General features: G+C 45.2%; 1 protein-coding gene across 2 annotated transcripts in view; it reads left to right on the top strand.

Annotated features, from left to right (window-relative positions):
• EFEMP1 (EGF containing fibulin extracellular matrix protein 1) overlaps window positions 1-24,469 on the top strand; it is a 58,283-nt gene extending 33,814 nt beyond the window's left edge. The window contains exons 6-12 of one of the 2 annotated variants that reach the window (XM_035110936.2): window positions 4,257-4,379; window positions 5,103-5,222; window positions 16,851-16,970; window positions 19,227-19,346; window positions 20,902-21,025; window positions 21,141-21,336; window positions 22,223-24,469. In XM_035110936.2, coding sequence (XP_034966827.2) covers window positions 4,257-4,379; window positions 5,103-5,222; window positions 16,851-16,970; window positions 19,227-19,346; window positions 20,902-21,025; window positions 21,141-21,336; window positions 22,223-22,381 — 962 coding nt within the window. In that variant the 3' untranslated portion in view covers window positions 22,382-24,469. The remainder of the gene's footprint in view (window positions 1-4,256; window positions 4,380-5,102; window positions 5,223-16,850; window positions 16,971-19,226; window positions 19,347-20,901; window positions 21,026-21,140; window positions 21,337-22,222) is intronic. The other variant, XM_035110937.2, reaches the window with a different exon arrangement.
• The last annotated feature ends 225 nt before the right edge of the window (window positions 24,470-24,694 follow it).

The following is a 24,694-nucleotide window of genomic DNA, read 5'->3' as shown; positions in this document are numbered from 1 at the left end:
GTATGGGGAACGGTCATTGCAGCACAGGAGACTGGCAGTCCCTTTATTCTGCATCCACGGAACAGTTTGCTCCCCATACTGTATTGGTATCTCCCAGGCTTCCTCAGCCTGGTGCCCTCCAGACCCCCAGCAGCCCTACCCAGCACTCATCGTATCTGCTTTCCACATCAGGTATCTTTGAGACTGCAGTCCTAAAGACTTAACAGAGCCAGGGATGGGGAACCTGTGGCCCTCTAGATGGTGTTGGGCTACAGTTCTCATCATCTGTGCCCAGGTGGGGATGATGGGAGTTGTAGTCCAACAAATATCATGTAGGGGACCACAACTTACTCCCTGTACTAAGGAGCAAGCCCCAGTGAAAACAGTAGAACGTGCAGAACTTAGATCGCTCTGCTACGACACAAAAAAGCAAAATTGTCAACCGAGCCCTGCAGCACATATACCTCCATACAAATGGAGCAGGGTATCTACTGTTGGTGCCCCTGAAAGCTAAGAGACCTGGCCCACCCTGAAGAGTTTGCTTTCTCCCAGCTGAGTCACAATCTGGTGGGTTGGTTGGATGGTAGAAAGTTGGCTGAGTTTGATATGTATAAAAGCTGTCGGTCGTGGTTGGAGAAGAAGACTTTTAAAGAATAAAAGCAGCAATACCCTGCAAGAATACTCTTCCTAAAAGACCCTTTTGTGCCAACCAAGGTCCGAGGACTAGGCAAAGGAGTAAAAGGAGGTCAGAACCTTTTCTTTTTCAAACACTGACAGGGATTACGTTCCAAGGCACTGCGCATTGGAGTGAAACCGCGTAGATTTGAAACGCCATTGAAGAAGCCTGCGAACACCCCATTCTGCCCCTGGCCTGTTCCACCCATTTTTTGTGACTTTTTGTGACATTTGGGGGCGTCATTTCTGGGTTCGTCCTGGTTGCGTGTGCCTTGAATGTGCATAAATGGGGAGTTGCCTGTATTGAATTTGGACCTATTTAGCCTCCGAATGTTGTTGGACTCTCAGTCCCATAGCATGGTCGGTGGTCAAGGATTATGGGAGTTGTGACCCAGCCACACCTGGATGGCCAGAGGGTCCCCATCCTTGGCCTACAGGTATCTGGGGTGCTGTTGTTATTGTTTTGCCCTGGGCTCTCTCCCAGCTGGAAGTTGGGTGCCTGTCTCTACAGCATGTCCTCTTTATGTGCCAGCCTTAGATAGCGAGGTGCCCGGGGCAAGGAGGACTCTGGGGTTTTCCAGCCCTGCGGCTAGCGACCAAGAATAATGAGAGGCAGCACATGCTTGGATTGGCTCGAGCGTGTTGCTCCGTAACCATGGGCTCCAGATTGACACAGGTTTAAAAGGGCATCGAAGCAACCCCGCGGCTTGGTTACATAAAAGAGCTGAGCTGGAGGAATAATTGCACTGAAGTGTAAACGGCCGGTGGGAACCGCGCTGGAAATGCCGAGCGCTGTTGTGATTATCTGGTTGTAGGAAGCAAACGGCGGAGATTAAAATGTTACATAAGGGAGCAAGCAGCGTGAGTCAGGGGTTTTGGGAAGAGTGAGTCACAGCCAGAAGGAATGGAGCCAGGCATGTAAAGAGAGGGACTAAAGCAGAGAGAGAGAGAGAGATCCTAAAGCGTGCTTTCTTCTTGGAAGCAAGTTCCAACAGATTCCGTGGACTTTCTCTCAAGTCGGTGTGTTCTTAGGATGGAGGTTCCAGCAAAGGGCTCCGAAGAGGTCGCAGAGAGCGAGCTTGGAAGGATGGGGGAGAGTTGGGGGCACTGAAAAGACTTTTAAAAGCAGCTTGCTTCAAAGGAAGGGTCTTTCGAGAGCTCAAAGCAGCTCACCCAGAATTTCAGCACAGAATGATGAGCGTCCTGCCAAAGTCAGCAACGGAAGGGGACAAAACAGTATAAATCACTTTGTGAGAGAGCGCTGGGTACATTTTTGGCAAATGAGAGGAAATCGCTGGAGCGCAGCTATTAGTGAAGCTGGTGGGAACAAGCGCGATGCGATGCAAGCCAACCTGTATTCTGCTGCAGCGGGGGGGGGGGGCTGAAGCCGTTTCACCCCCCCAACCTGCAAAAGAAACACTTCTCGCAGTATTTCTAGATTATCTCATAAACCTCAGCAGGTTGCAAGGCAGTTTGGAGAAGGCTTTCTTAATAGTATTCATAACCACACTGAATTTATAAGAACGGTTTCTAAAGGGGTGGGTGTGTTTAAAGTCTTGGGGACCGCTGCAAAAAATATCGCTCAAATTGCAATGGGATTTTTATGGCAATGGTTTTCGAGGGGCGACAAGGCCTCTGGCTGTGATTGGCTGAGCAGCCCTTATGTTACAGGGAAGCAGGACAAGCCATGTGGTTTCTGGATGCCGCTGGATGCACTGCTCGGATTTTACAAGGAAGGACTGTAGTTTAGTGGCAGAGTACCCGTCTTGCATTCAGAAGGTCCTGGGTTCAATCCTTCCCAATTGAGGCTGGGGAAAGTCCCTTGTCTGAAACCCTGGCAGGCTGCTGGCTTTATTGAGCTAGATGGAACAATGGTGTGACTCAGTTAAAGGCAATTTCCTGTGTTCCTACAGAAGGACACGGAAAGCAGAAAGACCTAGGCAAGGAGAGCTAAAAGGAATTGGGAAAGTTCATTGAAGCAGCCTCTGTTTCCCTTGCCAGACAGATCTTTGCAAAATGCAAGCTCTCTCAACACAGACATCATACAGGTCTTTGCAAGATACTAGCTGCCCATATAATAAACATGCATGCACACACACACACACACACACACACACACACACACATATACTGGTCACAATGACGGGCATTTAGTGAGTTAATGCAAAGTTTGCATTCCACCTGTCCATCTTCTTCTGTGTACTTTTCCAGCAGTGAGCCAGCTTTTAGGAACTGATAACAGCCATCAATTCAAAGACTGAGTCAGGGTGGAGGAAAGTTTCTTTTGAGCTGTCATATAGAAAGGAAGCATGTAGGAAAATATTTGGGCATTTGAAGAGTGTGTGAGTGTGTCGGGGGAGCAAGCCTGAAGAATAGAGTCAAAACAGCCCATTCTATTTGTGATCTTGCTTTTTGGTGTGTTGGGGGGGGGTCAAGTTTGTTTTCATTTTGCATGAGAAAGAATCCATCTTTTCTTTTCCATGGCCCCACCCGGAATATGCTACTGGTCCCCAGTTCCTGAACAAACACAGAGAGTTCAAGTGGGATTTGTAAACTAGTTTCAAGGAATTTGTTTATTCAGCTTAGAGACTTCCAGTTGGTGTCGAGTGCCAGAAGAAACTGCTGTCAAACTGTGCTGCATCAGATTATAAAAGGCATAAATCCGGGAAGCCACACACAAGCCCAGTGCAATGATGCAGTGTGCCGAATCTTCTACTGGGGTTGAGGGGAGAGAGAGAGAGAAGAATTGCAAGCCATTAAGAATGTAAGACTATCAGAAGAGTCCTGCTTGATGAAGTCAACAGCCCATCTAGTCCAGCATCCCGTTCTCATGGCTAACCAGATGCCTCTGGGAAGCCCACAAGCTGGACCTGATCCCAACAGCATTCACTCCTGCCTCCATCAAGCAGCCATTGTGACTAGTAGCCACAGAGAGCGTTATCCCTCCATGAATCCTCTCTGAAAGTCGCCCAAGTTGGTGACCATCACGGCCTCTTCCATAGTTCCAACTATGCATGAAGAAGTGCTTCCTTTTAGCTGTCCTGGTAGGCCACTGCGGGAAGGAGGATGTTGCACCAGGTGGGCCTGCGGTCTGATCCCGCAGGGATCTCCTTGTGGCTTGATCACGTCAGTTTGTAGAAAGGCGGGTGCTTATGCAAACATTGCAGCCTGGAACTTCACAGATGGAATTGCAAGCCGGTGAAGGTGAAGGATAGGTTGAAGGACTCTGTGTGAGAGGCGGGGAAGGGGAGACCTCAAAGGGGGTGAGAGAAGAGAGGAATGATCCCAGGTGAGAGCTGGGAGGGCTCACCTCGTTCTGCATGGGATAAAAGTTAAGATAGAGCAAATTTCAATGCATTCCTATGGGAAACCACGATTCGCAAGATGAATTTTCGCTAAACGAATTGACTCGTGGGGCGAATTAAATTCGTCTTGTGAGGCACCACTGTAGTTCCATCAACACGAGAATCCACCCTTGAATATGGGATTCAGCTGACTTCAATTTTCTCCCAAGGTTCTGGGGACAAACAGAAAAGTTAGGACTGCACTTCCAAAGCCCCTAAAGTCCATGCTATCATTTTTTGTTTCTTTGCTTTCAAAAGATATTGACGAATGTGCGACAGGCGCCCACAACTGTAGGGTAGATCAGATATGCGTCAACTTGAGAGGATCGTTCAGCTGCCAGTGCACAGCCGGGTATCAGAAGAGAGGGGACCAATGTGTCGGTAAGTACTGTGGAGAAGCAAGATGTTCCTTGGCTGTAAAGTTTAAGGGCCTCTCTCCCTAACTAGTAGTGGGTTGTTGTTTTTTTACAGGTGTATTCTGCAACAGGCCACTGATGCAGATAGTACAATGGTGGTAGATTTATACTGGACTGCCCACACATCATTCCTCTTTATAAGTTGTTCTGCAATGGTTCCCCATTGTTAAATACATGGATCTTGTATTTGTGGGTTTCCCCATTAACCTCCATGTGATCGGGGCTAGGTTTTAGGGTTAACTCCATCCCTCCTGGCTCCTTCTCTCCCTGATTCAACATCTATTGGCAGTCATTCCAGTTGGTTACAGCTGAAGGATGGGAGAGACACTCCATTGACTCGACTGTCATTTGGCTCCTCTCTGAGCTGTCTAGTCCAGCTGGCCATTTTAAAAAAGAGTTAAGTAGCTCTAGGAATGGGAGCCTGGGCTCGCTTTTTCCTCTTCCCTTGCCATCCCATTTTCCTTTTGTGTTATACCTACTAAACTGCAAGCCTGTAAGCAGAGGTGCTCCTGCTTCAAATCTTCACACAGCGGCTAGAAAATTGTAGGAGCTGTATAAATGATGACAAACCGTCATCTTATCGCCTTTCTTCTTGTGAGAGTAAAGCCATGGTGGCAATGTGAGTTTTTTTAACCCCGTTTTTTGTTTTCATTTATTTTTTAAACGCTGCGCTTTTACGGCAACCCAGACGTAGATGAATGCACACGCCTTGCGTTTTGCCATCATCGGTGCGTGAATACTCCAGGTAGCTACTACTGCCAATGCAACGCTGGTTTTCAGTTAGCAGCCGACAACCACACATGCGCAGGTAAGATTTGAGGGGGAAATTGGCAGATCTGGACTTAGAAGAAGAGGCTCCTCCTCCACTGTCAAAATAGACAGTCCCATCCTGTAGAGCAGAGAAATCCAACATGGGAGCCTTCAGATGGTGCTGAACTACAACTCCCATAATCCCTGACAGGAGTTGTAGTCCGGCAGCATCGAAAGGGCACCACGTTGTCTACCCCTGATTGGGTTTCTGTTAATAACTTTGTGAGAGCTTGTGGTCATCATTGCCAATCAAATCCAGGAACTCGGTCACCAAAATGGTTCCGAGAGTTTGCTCAGTACCTGGTTTCTGTTTCTTCTCTTTTCTAGAATCTTCCCTGGAAAGCTGTGCCCTGAGCAGTTTAAAATGCTTGGCCCTGTAATGACAGTGTTGAACTAAGATGGTTTTTAGCCTGTATTGTGTTGGTTGCTGAAATTTATTTTTCTGTTGTGGTATTCTTCTCAAGCCAGCGGAGTTTGTTTAATCCACGGACGGTCCGGGAATCAGCGTGTTTTTACATGAGTAGAATGTGTCCTTTCATTTAAAATGCATCTCTGGGTTATTTGTGGGGCCTGCCTGGTGTTTTTACATGAGTAGAATGTGTGCTTTTATTTAAAATGCATCTCTGGGTTATTTGTGGGGCATAGGAATTCGTTCATATTTTCCCCAAAAAAAATATAGCCTGGCCCCCCACAAGGTCTGAGCGACAGTGGACCGGCCCCCTGCTGAAAAGGTTTGCTGACCCCTGGTTTAATCGTTGTTTGCTTCATGCAAGGAAGGGGAAGAACCTGTGGCCCTCGAAATGCTGAGGGGCTCCAGCTCCCCTCATCTCTGGTCATTGGCCATGCTAGCTGGGCTTGACGAGAGGCTGAGTCCAGCAACATCTAGAGGGCCACTGGTTCCCCAACCGCTGCTTTATTTAATGCATTTGCTATTTCTGAAACCTAGGAGTGCAACCTGTTAAAGGCATTTTGATCAATAAACCTTGGTGTTTTGTTGAAGTAAGGGTAGTGAAATCGCAGCTAAGAAACTCAAAACAGATATACCGTATGACTGACACCCTTCTATGGAGATTAAACCAATGTCCAGACTTTGACATTCAAAAGCTTTACTTGCAGAAACATATAGCTAGAGATGAATTTAAACATAATATTTATAGTCACATGCTTCTTCAAGCATGGGCTTATAGTCTCATCTTCTAACTTCCAAACAACTGTGTTTTGCTCTCTTTTCGGAGCACAGCACTTTCAGCCTTCTGTATCTCAGTTAGGCCATGCCTTGCAGATCCTATAAGGGATTTCCACTTTCCCCTTCTCCTGCAGCTTTGCTCTCTTTCTTTCAAGCAGAGAAGAAGCACTCCAACACTCTATTCAACTTAGCAGTGTTCACAGTGGATTCTAAAGCACAGTCAACTTGCTTCATATAAAATGGAGTATCTCCTTCAATAGATATCTCCCATGTGACCATTGCTAGCCAATCACATGAGAACTACTAGATAACTCTCTAGAATTCAGTTACCAAACAATCAAATCTAAACACATAGTAATGCATACAAGCATTTATAATTTCAGTGAATTAAATTACTATATCTAACAGTTTTCTGGTGAATTAGTCTATCAATTACATTTGCATGTGGCTTAACATAGTATTTCTAAAGTAAGAAGTACATCTTCTCTCTTCCTACATGATCTGCAGAGCTGTTACAGCAAAGTCTTAGAAAAGGCATTCCTTTTTGTGTTTCTTTTAAGATGCTGTTTGCCATCTGCGCTTGTATTAAAAGTTTATAGGGACACTTTTTCAGCCGATTAATAAAGTTTTATCAATTAATCTCAGGGGCAAGGAACCTTCTTCAGCCTTTGGTCAACATTTTCTCATAGGCAACCCTCCAGCCATCCTTTGAAATTTGCAGTATTCTGAATTTTGCAATGCAGTTCTCCAGCCAAATACTGTGTACATTAAAATGTATATATTAGTGAAATGAACGTGCAAAAATGCATTGTGTTGGAGGAAATTGGTTTGCAAGAATGTGTATATTGGGGGGGAATGCAGAGAAATTGGGGGGAAATTCACACTAAAAAGCTACTGAATTTGCATGAGGACTTTAAAAGGCAAACTGATGTGGCAGACTGAACTTAAGATTCAAAAAACGAGACACTGAAATTGGCAGGTGATCTTCAATTCCACCTGAGGCTCTCCACTCCTGATCTAACTAATTAATTGATTAAAAACTGCAGCCTTACTGAAACCTGAATAAATATGAAGCAAAATCTTGACACATTTGTACTTTTAGATATCGTCCCCAATGAGCACTGACCAATGAGGATTTGTTGTTCCTCCCTTTCTTCCCCCAGCTGCTCAGGTGCTTCTGAGCACTGAAAAGAGCTGAAAGAGGAAGTGGGAAAGAGTGTTGCTCTTCCTCTTTCAACTCTATGTATTTTTCGAGGAGGAAGGTAAGCACCCTCACATCACCTGATGACAAAGAGAGGAGCGCCCAGAAGCTTTGCAGTTGCCAATGAAGTCCTCCTGGCTACTGTGTTGGTGTTACCTCTGGCCTCATGAGAATTCCCAAGGGTCAACTAGATAGGTCTGGAAGATGCATTTGGCCCTGAAGTTCTCCACCCCAATATCTCATGCCACCTGTATTCTTTAGCTATAGGCTATCTCTGTGTCTACAGTCCCATTAATAGTTCTACCAGCTGGCGGGCTTGTTGCTAGGAATTATTAATAAATAGTGTTGTTTCAGCTATCCAAACAATAACCAATAAGCGACCTTTTTCTCAGAGCCAAAGACCTCTGACAAAATTGGTCTCTCAAATGTTGGAGAATAAAAAAAATCCTTCCAGTAGCACCTTAGAGACCAACTAAGTTTGTCATTGGTATGAGCTTTTGTGTGCATGCACACGAAAGCTCATACCAATGACAAACTTAGTTGGTCTCTAAGGTGCTACTGGAAGGAATTTTTTCATTTTGTTTCGACTACGGCAAACCAACACAGCTACCTACCTGTAACTAGAAATGTTTGAGAGTTAGTGATCTGGGGAAGAAGCTTTACACTCAGGAGGAAATCTGTACCTACTAGAAGTTACTCTCTGTAGTAGGTGGATAATAAAAAAGTTAATAATGCAAAACAGGGTTCACTACGGGGTCACATACCGGTACCTAAACTTTACATTTGAAATTCCGGCAAGTTTTTTTACATTTCTGTGCCCTCTGATAATGCTCTTAAGATGGATATAAAACGGACCCCCCAACATTGCACTGATGAGAAATAAATCTCACCATTTTGCAATGCGGTTGATGCTCCTGAGCATTGCAAAATGATCTACTGGTCTCAAAGGCTCATGTCATAAACGAAGTGGAATTTTAAAAGAACAGGTCTCCAGGGTAATAAACAGCTCCAGATAAATCTTAAACTGCCTGCATGCTGAGCAGCTTTATCATTATGTGTTTCTTATAGCAACTACTTATAGACCTACCCCTCACCAGAAATTGTATGGGGGGGCAGGGGGGCAAGTGGGGAAGATGCTGGAATCCAGCATTTAAAAACCACAAAAGGATTTCTGGAAAAGTTTGCTACATGCTAAAATGTCACCAACATTTCCTAACAGAAATGAAGAATAATTCTCACAGGCATAACAAGACATGCCAACTTGTCTCTGCTTTCCCCTTCCCAGGGAATTATGCTATCCATGAAGCAGTCGAGAAGACAGTACTGTAAGACAGTTTTTTTCAACTTTGGGGGCCCAGATGTTATTGGACTACAACTCCCATCATCCTCGACCATAGGCTAAGCTAGCCAATGGGACAACATACTGATTGTTGTTGGCATCCCTGTCTCAAGAGACAATGAGTGTCATCAGGGCACAAGCCTAGGCAGTGTGTATGGAGGTCCTGGGCTGCCAAGACAACAAGAGCCCCCTCTCAGCCTCACTGATGTGGTCCAAAAAAAAAAGCAGAGCAATATGTTTGGCACCAGCTTGGCTGCAGGAGTTTCCGGAAGGAGGCATACAAGGCACCATCCAACCGAATTAGGGGCTCTACTTTGGTTTTGTATAGGTTTTCCTCCTTAGCCTTTTCTTCTCCTGAAGATGTCCCACGAGGCAGCGGAGGTTTAGGATCAGAGTTTTCCTTCTCCTAGATGGGCTACCTTCTTAGGTTGACAAGCCCCGTCTGTGCCTCACTTCCCTCTACAACCTGTGCAGAAACCACCTTCTTGACTGTTGAACCCACTCTTGGTCTCATCCGCTCAATCTGCCATAGCCTGTCTTCGCATGCAGAGGATGTCCCTAACTCACCAAGGGTTTGAGACCCATCAGCTACTCTCACCTGGTTTAGCCGGCCAGTCAAAGCCGTTTCCTGGGGTGTGGCCACTGTCACATGCTGACAACTTCTAGGAGCTGCATGACGGAGCATGACAGATCCCCCACCAGAGGGCTGGGAAAGACCCCTGAGCTAGATGGACCAATGGTCTGACTCAGTATCAGACAGCTTCCTGTGTTCCTCATCTCCCAAATGTTTCCTCATCAACAACAATTAAGCATACACAGGTCAATAGCCTGTCTCCTGACTTGGATAGGTTTTGGTGGGGAAATTAGTGGAGCCATTTCCTTATGATAGGAATCCTTACCTGCTTACATTCCTGGTCTCAGACAGTTAGGGACAGCTTCTGCTTTGCTACTCCATCTCTCTGAGGAGAGTGAATGGGGTCCTTTTCAGAAACTAGCTGAACTTTCAGCCAAGTCTTCACAGGCAGGCTGACAGGGGTGAACAGCACAGATGTTCCCTTTTGTCTAAAACAGGGGTCCCCAGACTACGGCCCGGGGGCCGGATGCGGCCCAATTGGCCTGCCAATCCGGCCCGCGACGACCCCCACCGCCTGCTCTTACGGCGCGCAGCGCAGCAGCGCTCTTCCGGGTCGGGAAAAAAGCACCGAAAATCCTTTGTGCGCATGCGTATGGGCCTCTCCCGACCCGGAAGAGGTCATTTCTGGTGCACTTCTGGGTCGGGGGAGGCCCATACGCATGCGCACAACGGATTTTCAGCGCTTTTTCCACCCTGGAAGCGCGCCGCCGCGCCAGTAAGCGCCCGTGCGCATGCGCACGGGTGCGCACTCCCCCGCCCGCCGGCCCGCACAGGCGCGCGCTCCCCCGCCCTCCGGCCCGCTGCGCGATCGGCGCGGTGGGAACCGGCCCAAACGCCGGTAAGTCTGGGGACCCCTGGTCTAAAACATGGGTAGGCAAACTAAGGTCCAGGGGCCGAATCCGACCCAATTGCCTTCTCAGTCCAGCCTGCGGTCTGGGAATCAGCATGTTTTTACATGAGTAGAAAGGACACGTGTCCTTTTATTTAAAATGCATCTCTGGGTTATTTGTGGGGCCTGCCTGGTGTTTTTACATGAGTAGAATGTGTGCTTTTATTTAAAATGAACCTCTGGGTTATTTGTGGGGCATAGAAATTCATTCTTTCTTTCTTTTTGTTCAAAATATAGTCTGCCCCCCCCCCACAAGGTCTGAGGGACAGTGATGAAAAATTTTGCTGACCTCTGGTCTAAAAGATGTGGGGAACTGAATTTTGCAGAAGTGTCCCTGCCTGATTTTCTGGGGGGGGAAATTGAGAAGAGGATGCTAAATTAGCCGAGTCATTGAACTGACTCAGCAGGGCTCTTTTTGTGGGTCTTATGTGGACTGACTGAATTGAGTTTTCTTCTGGCTCGCAGGAGTGGTGTTGATGCTGTACAGGTAGTTTGCCATTCTTTCAAACTTGTGGAACCTGGCAGACAAATCTAGCTACAGGTGTTTCGTTCTTATTAAATTCATCCTCCACTAATCAAGAAAATGTTCTGGACAACTAGGCCTGGTGTTAGGACCATAAAAACCAAACCTATTAAAAGTAGAAACAGCAACTCCGACAAAACAAATACAGCCGTGTTAGTCATCCCTATTAAAATATACAGAGCAATTGTTGGTTGCAAGAAATGAGCCATCTGTGAAGCAAAGAGGCATGGGACCACAGCAAAATCGACCGCTTTTAAAAAAAAAACACACAACCCTGAATAAAAATGGTCTGAAACACATTCCTTCAAAAAGTCAGCCAGTTTGGAGGCAAGATTCCGCTCAAGTCATAGGTTGTAGGTAATAAGTGTGTCATGCTGTGTGTTTTAATTAGGGATGGGGGAGAGTCCATTCAGTTCACATTAGAAGGTGAACCTACCTATTTGGCACATTCCAAAACAATATGTGAACTGAAACACAGCCAGGTTTTGAAATTCGCACTTCTCTGAATTTTGCAATGCTGTTCTCCAGCCAACTAAAAGGCATGCAAAAATGCACAAACTAAGGTAAGGTGTACATATAAATGTATATATTCAAAAAAACATATAGAAATCAATTATGTTAGCATAAATAACTCCCAGAATGTGTATAGTAGACAAAATCGTATGCAAATATGTGTATATTATGATACAGTGGTACATCGGGTTGCAGACCCAATCCATTCTGGGGTGCCGTTCGCACCCCAAAAAGTCCACAACCCAAGCGGCAATACAGCGCATGTGCAAAAGCGCATGTGCTTCTGAGCATGTGCAAAGTGCGCAGAATGCTTCTGCGCATGCGCAGAGTGCGCAGAATGCTTATGCACATGCAGCGGAACCCGGAAGGAAACACTTCCAGGTCTGCCACGCTCGTATCCTGAAAGAACGCAACCCACAGCGGACACAACCTGAGGTATGACTGTAAATTTGAACTGAAATGCTGATGAATTTTCATGAAGGCTTTATTTTTTTAAAAAAACTGATCTGGAGAACAGAACTTAAAATTGGAGAAATTAGAAACGAATACAAACCCAAATTGTCAGATTCACCCATCCCTCTTTTTTCTTTTTTAGTATTTTTTAGAAAGACGGTTTCTAGCTGTTAAGGTGGTGGATCTTTTTATATAAAAATAGTGGTGTCTCATCACATGGGACAACAATGCATGGTTCAAAGTCTTCCCAATTTTAACCAAAGCTGTGCCAAAGGTTATCAAAAGAGAAGTTTGGGCTGATAGGGTTGCTTTTGAAAGAGAAGGGAATGTTGTCTTCATCTTCTGGGGTGTGGTAGGCATTGGGGGGGGGTGGGACACTCATCAGCACTCTCTTCACCTAAGGACTGCCATTTTAATGTCTAAGAATGCTACTCCCAATACACCCCAACATAATATTGTTCCAGGAATTCCTTGGAAAAGAAAAATGGTGGCTGCCAGCTCAGCTGGAAGAGTACCAATGAATTTTGTGCATCATCATCATCATCATCATCATCATCATCATCATCATCATACAGTGGTACCTCTAGTTACAAACTTAATTCACTCCCGAGGTCCGTTCTTAACCTGAAACTGTTCTTAACTAGAGGCGTGCTTTCGCTTATGGGGCCTCTTGCTGCCGCTGCACTGCCGGCGCACAATTTCCATTCTCATCCCGGGGCGAAGTTCTCAACTCGAGGTAACTCTTCCAGGTTAGTGGAGTTTGTAACCCGAAGCATTTGTAACCTGAGACAGGTAGGTAGCCGTGTTGGTCTGGATCGAAGTAAAATAAAAAAATTCCTTCAGTAGCACCTTAAAGACCAACTAAGTTTTTATTTTGGTATGAGCTTTCGTGTGCATGCACACTTCTTCAGAAGAAGTGTGCATGCACACGAAAGCTCATACCAAAATAAAAACTTAGTTGGTCTTTAAGGTGCTACTGAAGGAATTTTTTTATTTAACCTGAGACGTTTGTAACTAGAGATACCACTGTAATTTATTATTTCTACCTCACACGTCTGGCTGGGTTTCCCCAGCCACTCTGGGCGGCTTCCAACAGAATACTAAAAACACGATAAAACATCAAAGATTAAAATCTTCCCCCAACAGGGTTGCCTTCAGATGTCTTCTAAATGTCAGATAGTTGTTTATCTCTTTGACATCTGATGGGAGGGTGTTCTACAGGGTAGGCGCCACTACCTAGAAGGCCCTCTGCCTGGTTCCCTGTAACTTCGCTTCTCGCAGTGAGGGAACTGCCAGAAGGCTCTCGGAGCTGGACCTCAGTGTCTGGGCAGAACGATGGGGGTGGAGATGCTCCTTCGGGTATACTGGGCCGAGGCCTCCATTTTCAGATTTGCACTTTGAAGTCCCAACAATAAACAACAACAACAACAACAACACACTGTAATATTAGGGTTTAAGCACCTGCATAAGCCTTTACTATGGAAATCAATGAGAATGAGATCCTGCCTGTCACTTTAATGGTCCTCCTATCTAGGGACAATGTCGTTTGTCGTATGCTATTATCGCTCCCGTACCCCTGCCGTGATTTCCTTTTGCATTCTGGGGGCAGGTTTGCTTCATGGGCACCTTGTCAGAGACCATGTGCCATGTGAATAGTATATAAGGCTACATTTCAGCCATACAAAAGTTAGAGGCTTCTACAGACAGCTCTTCCCATCCAGGCAAGCTAGTGGAAGGCACATTCCAGTGAGGCAAAATCACCCAAAGAGGGCATGGAGGGGACAGTGAGGGTGTGGCCTGGAAAAAGGGGTGTGGCCTGGAAGATTCCTGAGTGTCTTAGAGGAGGACATGTGACAGATGAAAATGAGGTCCCCCACTCTTGTCGTACATGTTCAATTAACTTTCACTGCTTTAAAAAAAATCTCAAAAGCCAGAATACTTACTTTAGCACAGCTGCATACTTTAGTATTAATTTGCATAACATGATTTATGACACTTGACTTCCATTTCTCATGGTGCAGGAATTTGGATATTACTTTTCCTTCCCCTGAAGCATAATACCAGACGTTCTCGATAGAAAGCAAAAGACAATGTAAAATGGATTTTGCGTTTCATTTTGTGTGATTTAAAGGCAGTCTCAAACCTTGTCATATCCTTGACAGTTCTAACTGCATTACAGCAACCGCAGAATCCACCGTACGTCTGAGCAAATCAGAGCAGCTGTAGCTCAGTGTTAGGTTGGTGCTGAACAAGCCTAGTGAAGGCAAGTTGTAATATTTAAAACAAAAGAACTCACAGCATTTCCCTCAAGCATAGAAGTTACATTGGATAAATTGAGTCCACTATCCTTGACACTCCCCATTTTTTTCAGATAGGTTGTCCACACTATTTTAAATTTTTAAAGGTGCCCCCCAAATGTTCCTGGATTTGGGTCTTCTTTTAAAAAAAAGCCATCTTCTCCATCATTTAAAAGGGATCCTGTTTGTCAAAATGCAAAACTGCACAGGAGAAGCCAAACAAACAGTGTCATTCACAGCCAACTTCTGCTTCAAACTTGCAGCGCTGGGTTTTCCCGGAGCTTGACCCTACAGAAGATGACTATATTTAGACTGAAAGCAGTGGGGGCACCTTCAGATCAACCCCACTCATCTGAAAATGTGTGTTCCTTCAGGGAGTGATTTTGTATGCTTAGGGAAGCACAGAGCAGGCTTTCCTTCTACCTGCAGCTAAAACTATATGCAGCAAGCATGGAGACTCTAAATGCATTGTGGGAACTGTCGCTCTCAGAAACATAATGGGCCTCTTGACAGGCAGCAGCCTCCCCCCTTGGGAGCTCCTGCAGGAGCTTCTGAGAGGGCCCTCTCCCATCTACAGCTTGTGCAAAGGGCCCCAGGCTCACCCACAACATGACCCATGAACAAGGTGTAAAGAGGCATGGCATAGGTCCCCACTTGACTGCTTAGGTCTGAAGAAACCGGCACTTTTGCAAGAGCCACGTAATGTCCATTTCGCACTTGCAAGAAATCAATCCTTTAGTGTGGCAGCTCCTAGGCTTTGGAACTTACTTCCCATTGATATTAGGAATGTGCTTTCACTGTATTAAATGATGATGATGATGATGATGATGATGATGATGATGATGATGATGATTTATTTATACTCCGCTCACCTGGCTGGGTTTCCCCAGCCATTCTGGGTGGCTCCCAACAGAATATTAAAAACATGATAAAACATCAAACATTAAAAACTTCCCTAAAATGTTTGATCATAGAAATGTTAATTTAAGGAAGCAACAGAAAAGTGCATAGATTCAAATTTGTTTATATCTTATCATCACAGAAGTTTAACAGTAGTTACATAAGGCAACATCCATAGAAGTTAACTGAGAGCCCAATTAAACCACAACATAAACTTAAAATGCCAAATTTACAGAAGAGTCAGGGTCGGCCCAAAATCCACTGGGATAGCAGATGGTTTTTGATGCCTGCTGAAAATTTCTTTGTTTCAGCAAGCCTACCCAGGCATGTATTTTCAGCTTGTACTTTTGATGCATTATGTTAGTAAGTATCAGTGTTTTGAAATTTCTGGTTTTTATCTTACATTTTAACACTTTTCTCATGTGATTTGTTTTTAAGGGTTGTGTTTATTGGTATCTTCAATCCACATTTTGGATTGCCTACTGCAAACCTGCTTAGAGGTCTTTAGAACTAGTAAGCGATATATACATTTTGTGAAATGAAATGTCCACTAATATGGACATTCCCATTCATTTGAGTGAGTCACACAATTCTCTGTGTAGTCTCTTTCCTCTGGTGGTAAAGTCCGCAGTTTCAATGCATACAGTACCATCTCCAGCGTTAAGAAATGGAAGCAGGGCTAGGAGGGGTGGGGGACCTCTGCCAGATAGGACCATGCACCTTGAATGTAATTTCCTAGCTACATAAATCCTACATGAATTGACTTGACTCTGCAAAGTTAAGTCTACCTGGACCATCCAGTAAATTTGCCTAAATACAACATGAGAGAATACCCAGCTTTGCATGAAGAGTAAAGATGGGGCAGAAATTTGATTCAGTTCACATTTTAAAGGCAAACTACTAAATTAGGACGCAGGTGGTGCTGTGGGTTAAACCACAGAGCCTAGGGCTTGCCGATCAGAACGTCGGTGGTTCGAATCCCTGCGACGGGGTGAGCTGCCGTTGCTCAGTCCCAGCTCCTGCCCACCTAGCAGTTCAAAAGCACGTCAAAGTGCAAGTAGATAAATAGGTACCGCTACAGCAGGAAGGTAAACAGCGTTTCCATGTGCTGCTCTGGTTCGCCAGAAGCGGCTTTGTCATGCTGGCCACATGACCTGGAAGCTGTACGCCGGCTCCCTCGGCCAATAGCACGAGATGAGCGCCGCAAGCCCAGAGTACCGACTGGACCTAATAGTCAGGGGTCCCTTTACCTTTACCTTAAGTTTGTCATTGGTATGAGCTTTCGTATTACACTGAAATAATACGCAAACCAAAACACAGCTCTCCTTTGACATTCACAGTTCTATGAATTTTGCAATGCAGTTCTCCAGCCAGGTAATGTGTACAAAAATTAATATGCTAGTGTAAAGTGTATATCTATTAGAAGAGATAAAATGCATTCTATTAGGGAAAATTGCATTGCAAAAATATGTGCATTGGGAGAAAATGCATAAAAAGATGTGTTTGTTTGTTTTTAAAAAAATGCATTTAAAATGCAAGCAAATTTTCACGATGATTTTTTTTAAAAAAATCACAAATTGCTACAGAAATGTGAAAAACTGGTTTTTAAGATGGGGCGGGGGGGCGGGATGAAGTAACAGATTGACAGATCTATCCATCCTTAGTAAAGGCCTATCATCTTTCCTTTTTAGACATAAATGAATGTGAGACCAGCAACCCATGTGCACAGCTGTGCTACAACATTGTCGGATCCTTCCTGTGCCAGTGCAATCAGGGCTTCGACTTAAGCCCGGACAGAATCAATTGCGATGGTGAGTGACTGCTGGCCACATTGGTGGTTCTCAAAGGACATGGGATGGTAGGAGCCTTTTAAGTTGACTTTGGGAGGTGCGAGTAATATGGGGGTGGAAACATTAGTGACTCCAGATTCTCCATCATCCTAGACAGAGGTTTTTAACTGCCCCCATTTGTTTTATCAGCAGTCTTCTAATGTTTAAAGTCCACGGTCTTCAGGTACAACCACAGTTAAGCACCTGGAAATCCCACTGATTTCAGAGGGCCAGCTAAGCAGTCACTGAAATCAATTCTGATAGCACTTCACTTTGCGCTGAATTGTGTCCGACTTCTGCAAAACATGGGCTTTGCATGCACAATCGTCTGGTTTGCATGCAAAGAACCTGTGGCCCTCCAGGTGTTGTTAAACTGCAACTCCCTTCAGCCTCAACTGATTGTCAGGGACAATGAGAGCTGTAGTCCAGCAACATCTGGAGGGCCGCAGCTTCTCCACCCCTACTTTAAACTATAGTTAAACTATGATTTAAAAAAATAATAATAATTTCATTTTCCAATAAAAATCTTCCAATTATTAACAAATCGAATCGAATCGTATCAAATCACATCACACACAATATTACCAATTATATATTCCAAATTCAAAGAATTTCAAAGGGGGGGACTCCCCATGTCCTGGGTTTCGGAGATAATGTCTTTTAGTTATTTTCTGCTTTCTTGTTTGTAGCTAAACTATGATTTAATGAGAACGCTGTGCATGCTGCTGAAATCATGTGCGCGTTGCTCCTCTCCTGCCATGGTACTGCAGAACAAACCACAGTCTGTTTTACTGTTACATCTGAATGCTGTGTTTTGCTTCTTTTAAAACAAATCGCAAGCAGAAACCATGGTTTGTTCTTAGCTTACCGCTCATGGTTTGCTTGAGGAAAACAAACAAAGAGCCCCGGTTCAGATATAACCCTACGCCAGGCCATGGTTTGTTTCCTGGCAGTGCAGCAGCAGCAGCAGGGCAGGACCGAAGCAAGTGTGATTTCCACAGCAACTGCACATTAAACCATGGCTTATTTTAACTATGGTTTGAAGTGATGTGAAAATGAGGACAACGTCCCAAGCTTATTCCCTGGCATCTCTGGTTAAATGTTCCCAAATACCAGAAATAATATTGAGTCCGTCTCAAAGGCCTGTTCTCAGGTTGTGAAAACGGTAGGGGGCAACATTTTGCCACTCTTAAAATGTGGTGCATTGTGAGGGAAAGGTTCAAGAGGGCTTATCTGTGAGTCACCTGGCTCGGGGGTTCCCCTAACCCTCCAGAGCATATTTAGGGGGTGCAGAGGGGCAGAGAGGGGGCGATCCTGTTGCACAAGCAGACCTCCTTCTGTGCAGTCAACATTTTAGTTGAATCCCGCTCTATGAGATAGAACAGAACAGGAAGAATAGGGTTGTATCCAGCAGAGTCGTTGCATGAAGGAAGTGATTTCTGCGTGTGCAGGAGAACTTCCTGTCCCTCTCCTCACCTAAATCCTCACTCTAAATCCACTTCATGGTTTCCTTGAACCCTTGTGGGTGGGGATACGGATGAAAGAGGGGGAGAGGAAGTTTTGTCGTCTGAGCAGAAGCTCTTCCACTCATGCAGTGAACTTAATTGGATTCAACCCGCAGTTAAAACTGAGCAAAACATTTACCACTTCAAATGGCAGGAGCTTTTCTGGGGTCAAAAGCCCTGCTCACTCTTTTCCCTTTCTTTTTTCCCTTTTTGATGGCTGCATATGGCTCAAGTGGTGAAGACCCTGCTACTGGGTGCAATTTTAAAAAAGAAAAAGAAATTAAACACAAGATGCCAGAATGAGAGGCAGAAGCGTTGCCTTCACTCTGATTGAACTGCAGGCCTCAGATTTCATTGGCCAATTCTCCCTGCCCTCACTCTGTTGCTTTGTATTTTTATCTTGTGAACCGCCCTGGCATCTTATGATGAAGTCATATAAATATAGAAGTCAAATAAATAAATTGCAAGTTTTTTTTTATAAAACAACAACAAACAAACTGGAGGAAAATATGGCATCTAGCAGGAGTGAGAAGCACTGATGGCAAGCAAAGTGAACACTTCACTTCTGTTCTCAGGTGCATCCTGCAACCTACCCACTCCCAAAAAAAGTGCCAAAGGGAAGTGGGGTGCCTGTTTGCGGCTTGCAAACCCAGCAGCAAAAATGTTAAAGAGCTATCTCTGCTCAGCCCTGATTCCGGCACTTCCTGCTGCAAATGATGTCTCTGTTTTACAGATGTTGACGAATGCAGAACTTCAAACTTCATATGCCTGTATCAATGTGTCAATGAACCAGGGAGGTACTCTTGCCTGTGTCCAGATGGATACCAGTTAGTCCGAGGCAGAAACTGTCAAGGTAAGCATATTTCCCTTGCGGCACTCCTGCCGCCTTGATTCTAACATATAAACCAATACTGATCCGTGGGTTAGGAAGAATCACACCTTCTATATACTGCGTAGTATCCCTTTCTTGACTTTGTTAAGACAATCGTCCATGGTTTTCTTCCTCCATCAACTCGTAGAACCTTATGGAGAGACACTCTCATTTGATTGCCTTTCTTGGAACGTCTAAAACCATCAACCACTACTTTTCTTTCTTTTCTGTGCAACCGCTAAGCTCTGTTTTCCTTGCATGGGCATTTTTGTTACTTGAAGTTAAAAATCAATAATAATAATAATAATAATAATAATAATAATAATAATAATAATAAACATTTTTAAATAGTCTTTCATTGTCTCAGGATTCTTTCTGTAAATCTCTTCAACATGGGCAGTGCAAAATGTCCCCTGTGCAACTTGCCACCAGCACAGCAAAGCAGGGGACAGATTAACCTTCTTCACTCCCTGTAGGAAACTGCAAAGATCCAGGAAGAGGAGGGAAGATATTAAGCATCTTACAGACCACAGTACATGATTGGTGGGCTCTGTGTAGGCCTGGTTTAAGATGAATGGAAGTTCTGCATACATGAGGTTGGCAGCTATACATCACGGGCGGGCAGGTTCCAGATTGTGGGTTCTACTTTATTTTTTTCATTAGAACCCCAAGATCCATTAACAGAAGCCAGGTGACTTGGTGGGGAACTGGATCTGACTCATGGGCTGGAACCTTCCCTTGTCCACACTTCCACTTGTCCCGCTGATTTACTGCTGAATCAGAACAAATGGCAATTGGCTATTCTGTGGATTAGCGTTTGTTCCGATTCAGCACTAAACAGCGGGTTTTTTTCCGGGGAAAGTGGTGGGACAAGTGAACAACCACTCACACCCGTGCCTGGAAAGCACGGGGCAAGCAGAAGTGTGGACAAGACCTTTGACAACAGGTTTTTTAAAACTGTTTTGTTATGCTTTTAAATTGTGTAGTTTAATTAAAGATGTTTAATGTCATTTCATATTTTAATTATGGATTGATTAGATAGCTTTAAATCACCTGCGCTCAAAAAAATTTGCACTGAACTGCTGATCTGCTACAGGGGGCATATCAAGCCCTTTACAACTTTACAACTTACATACGAGATCACCTTACCCTCGACCACTTTGATCTGTGGAATTGGCACTACTACAAGTGCCACCTAAAACTCATTCCACATTTGTAAGAACCAAGTCGTTTAGTGTATCCTTTTCAGCACCTGCTGAAGACATTCGTACATTGTGGTTTTAACTTTTCGTCTGTTTTAAATTGTGGCTGTAAAATTTGTAGTGATGATTATATCTTTTGGGGGGGTAAAACCGCTTTTATGTTTTCTTTACAATCAAGCGGTATATAAATTTTATGCAATAAATAAATAATCAGGCCACAGGGCTGGAGGTTCTCCACTGCCAGTTTCAAGTACAGAGGCCTATCTAAATTACAACAGTTCAGGGGTTCTGCCAGCAGAACTCTAAAGGTTCACTTCCTTCCCTTCCTCTCTTAGATATCAATGAATGTGAAGTGGGCCACGAATGCCGGGAGGACGAAATGTGCTGGAACTATCACGGTGGATACCGTTGTTACCCAAGGAACCCTTGCCAAGAGCCTTACGTGCTGTCATCTGAAAAGTAAGGGGAACCGCTAAAGAGATCTTTTAGCAAAGCCTCATTTGCAACGTTCAGAGCTGCAAAAGCCTGCAGGTGCGAGGAGTTTGTTTTTCAGTCGTTGTGGTTTGTCTTACAGCCGCTGCGTTTGCCCGGTGTCCAACCCCCTTTGCCGAGACCTTCCATACTCCATTGTGCACAAATACATGAGCATTCGCTCAGAAAGAAGCACTCCGTCCGATATCTTCCAAATCCAGGCAACCACAATTTATCCCAATACAATTAACACGTTCCGGATCAAATCTGGAAATGAGAATGGAGACTTCATCCTGAGAGTGAGTATTTCGACAAGTTCCACTAACAAAAATTTTACTCGGCCCGCCTGGGATTCCATAAAGCTCCCATAAGGGCAGCAGCAAAGGGCGGTTTGCTGGCTCCTGGGTCGGCACATGCCGGGGAGGCACAGGGGGTGAATGCCCAGCCCTCACTGCCAACCCTGGCAGAGCACCACCCCCACCAGAAACAAGCAGGGCCATGCTGCACCACCTGTCCTCCTGCAGGTGAGAGCCCAGCCAGCTGATGCAGCCCGTGGCAGGCAAATCCCACCCCCACCCCGACACCCATGGGTGGGATAAGGAGGACGCAACAGCCATGCACCCTTCGATCCCAGCCTCACAAAGCGAGGGTGAGGTTAAGATTGAAGGCACATGACTGTTGCATCCCTTTTCACACCACCCTGCCAGCCTTGAGCAGCTCTAGGGATATTTGAGGAAAAAAATTAAATGAATTCAGCTCTGCAGCTGGGAGGGTAAGAAGGCATTGATTTCCATTCCAACACGTGTTTGTCGCATGCAGCCTTGGGTCTGTTCTGCTGCAGTTCAGCTTCCATCAAAGACGACATTATTTGTCTCACTCTCTGCTGCGGGAGAATTTTACATTACTATCATTACATTATCCCACAACATTTCAGTGCAAAGGAAGTGCGACGCTTATAGAGTGGAAAGTAATCCACTACCTATTGTTTGGAGACATCAGCAGCAAGAGTACCGATTATATCTGCTGGACAAATGCTCGTTCCAGGCATGGAGCAAATAAGTGAACATTGGCAATTTCCACCCTCTTAACTATCCCTAACACTGCGCTTTGAAACTTACTCCTGGGTGGGCGGGGTGGAGCCAGGTGTTTCCAGGTGAAAACTTCCAATTCCTTGTTTTCTTTCAGCAAACAAGCTCTGTGAGCGCAATGCTTGTGTTGGTGAAACCGTTAACGGGACCTCGAGAACATATCATTGACCTGGAGCTGCTGACCGTCAACAGTATGAACTATCGGTCGAGTTCTGTGCTGAGGTTAACGCTAATTGTAGGACCTTACTCCTTTTAGCCTCTGCAGCTAAGCCACTCGCAAGCACCCGCAGCTGCCAAAGAAATATTCCCTTAAATGAAGCACTTACGACTTTATTTATAGAATTTACGGGGTGTGTTTGTTTTGGTTTTTTTAAGGGGAGGGGAAAATCCCTTTATTAAGGAAATTAGTACTTGTAACCACGCTGTTATGCTTATAATTCAAGAGTAGGATATGTGTTTCAGCAATATAACCTGGGCATTGCCACCTTCTGTATAAAGATGGCATTCCTCCCCACCCGATTCCTCGCGCACGCGAGCCACACACCGACTGCACAGCAGCGCTGTTCCCACTGAGAAGAGTGGGATCGCACCCACTGGCTCTGCCCCAGACCCCATGTGTTCGATGGAAGTGGTGGAAGAGCGCTGTGCACATGGAAACCGCACGTGCATTGGCTCTGGGCACACACCACGGGGGACCCCAATCACAGGGGCTTTCCAATCGCATGCAGGAGTTTGCATGCATAAGTGAGCTCCACTCACACCTTCCACTGAATACACAGAGGTTGGGGAGGCAGAAGGACAGGGCCAGAGAGCGAAATCTCCCCCCCCCCTCCCCCAATGCGTTCAGTCATCACTGTTTGGAAATGAGAATAGGGCTATAATCGTTGCGTTTCTCATTTTCTTTCTAGAATAGCAGGAGATCACCTTCAAATACAGGCTTTTTTTATCCACACACACACAAACCCCCCCAAAAGTAAAAAAAATAGTTTTGACTGAGAGCTAACACTTTTCTATTATGAGATCCTTGGTTGGATAGTATTTCACCTATTCCCACTTATTTTTTTTTAATGGGAAAATGAGCCCAGCGCAGATGATGTTCTTCTGCCTGAAAGGGCTGCCCTGCTTACTTCAATGGAAGAAGTCCAATGGCAAGTGCGTTCATCTGTAGACGTGGGTGAAATAGTACTGCTTGTGTACCCAAGAGCTTCGTGTGCACATTGAAGCACACCCACCCAGAGAGGGCCACTTTTAACGTCCCAGTGACATTTAAAATCAGCGGGACTTGGATGCACTTTGTACTGGATGGAAAGTGTCCCTGGATTCAAAAGCCTGGTGATCATAGAATCTATGCGGGAGGGAATCTTTTACAGACTGAGGGCCACATCCCCTCGTCGGATGCCTCCCAGGGGCCACATGGCAGTGGTGGGTGGGGCCAGCTGCAAAAGTGGGTGTGCCCAGAGGGGAAGGCGGGCAAAGCAACAGATGTGACTCCTGCCTTTGTACAGCAGACAACTTTTCAGCCATGCAGAGGTCCGTGTTTTCGACACAGAAACTCATTCATATGGCTGGCCATCCTCCACTGAGGCATCATTGCAGTTCAAGCGTGCATTTCAGCAAGGCAAAAGCACTTGGGCAGGGGGTGGGACAGGACCATTAAGAGGTGTGACCTGAGAAGGGTGTGTGGCCTAGGCAGAGTCCCAAGGGCCTGATACAGGGGAACGGAAGGCGACATTTGGCATTCAGAGTGGAGGTTCCCCCTCCTGTCACAGGTGGTGTTGTGTATTCAGTGGTCTGTGTTTGCCTGAGGTGAGTCTGGACTAAGGATTCTTAGCCCCTGTGTTCTGATTCGATACATGATATCCAGTCACAGAACATTTCAGGATTTGGGGCTCTTGCCATTGGCCCTTAAACTCCGAGTTATGATTTGCAGCTTGGAAGTTTAGATAGCCAATCACATTGGGAGTGGGAGTGGCCCAGGCCTTCAGAAATGTATATAAGCAGTTGCTTTGCCCCTGTTGTCCAGTTTTGTAGTTCAATAAAGGTTCTTGCTGTTATCACTGTGTCTTGCCTCGTGGGAACCCACCTACACTTCAGGTGGTTTATTTGTACATCCCATTGTCCACAAACCCACGTTGTGCTCAGAGCGTTTCAATCAGAACAGGCCGTTCAAATGATCAACTCCCACCCAGAAACCTCTGTCCCCACTGCGGAAGGACATGTGGATCTAGAACTGGCCTCCACAGTCACCTATGGACACACCATTAAGACCATCTAACACCATTAAAAGATCTAACAGTAAGATAGCTCGCCCACATTAAACGATGTGGATAGAGGTTATAAAAAAGAAGAATTAATTCCTCAGACACCTATTTTTTTTCTCTCCTATTTGATTTTTGTGCTCTTGTTCTTTAACTGATCTGGGATTAATGAGCATCATAAAGAGAAAATAGTTCGCACTGGGTGTTTCCGTACCACTTGTTACCATTTTATCTTTTCCAAGAAAAATGGGACACAAGGAAGAAGCTTTGCCAACGATGAGTGAAGCTCCCAATGGAAAGACATCATTTGG

Source organism: Zootoca vivipara, chromosome 3 (genome assembly GCF_963506605.1).
Source record: "Zootoca vivipara chromosome 3, rZooViv1.1, whole genome shotgun sequence".
NCBI lineage: Eukaryota > Metazoa > Chordata > Lepidosauria > Squamata > Lacertidae > Zootoca > Zootoca vivipara.
This window is presented reverse-complemented; position numbering and strand designations above follow the sequence as displayed.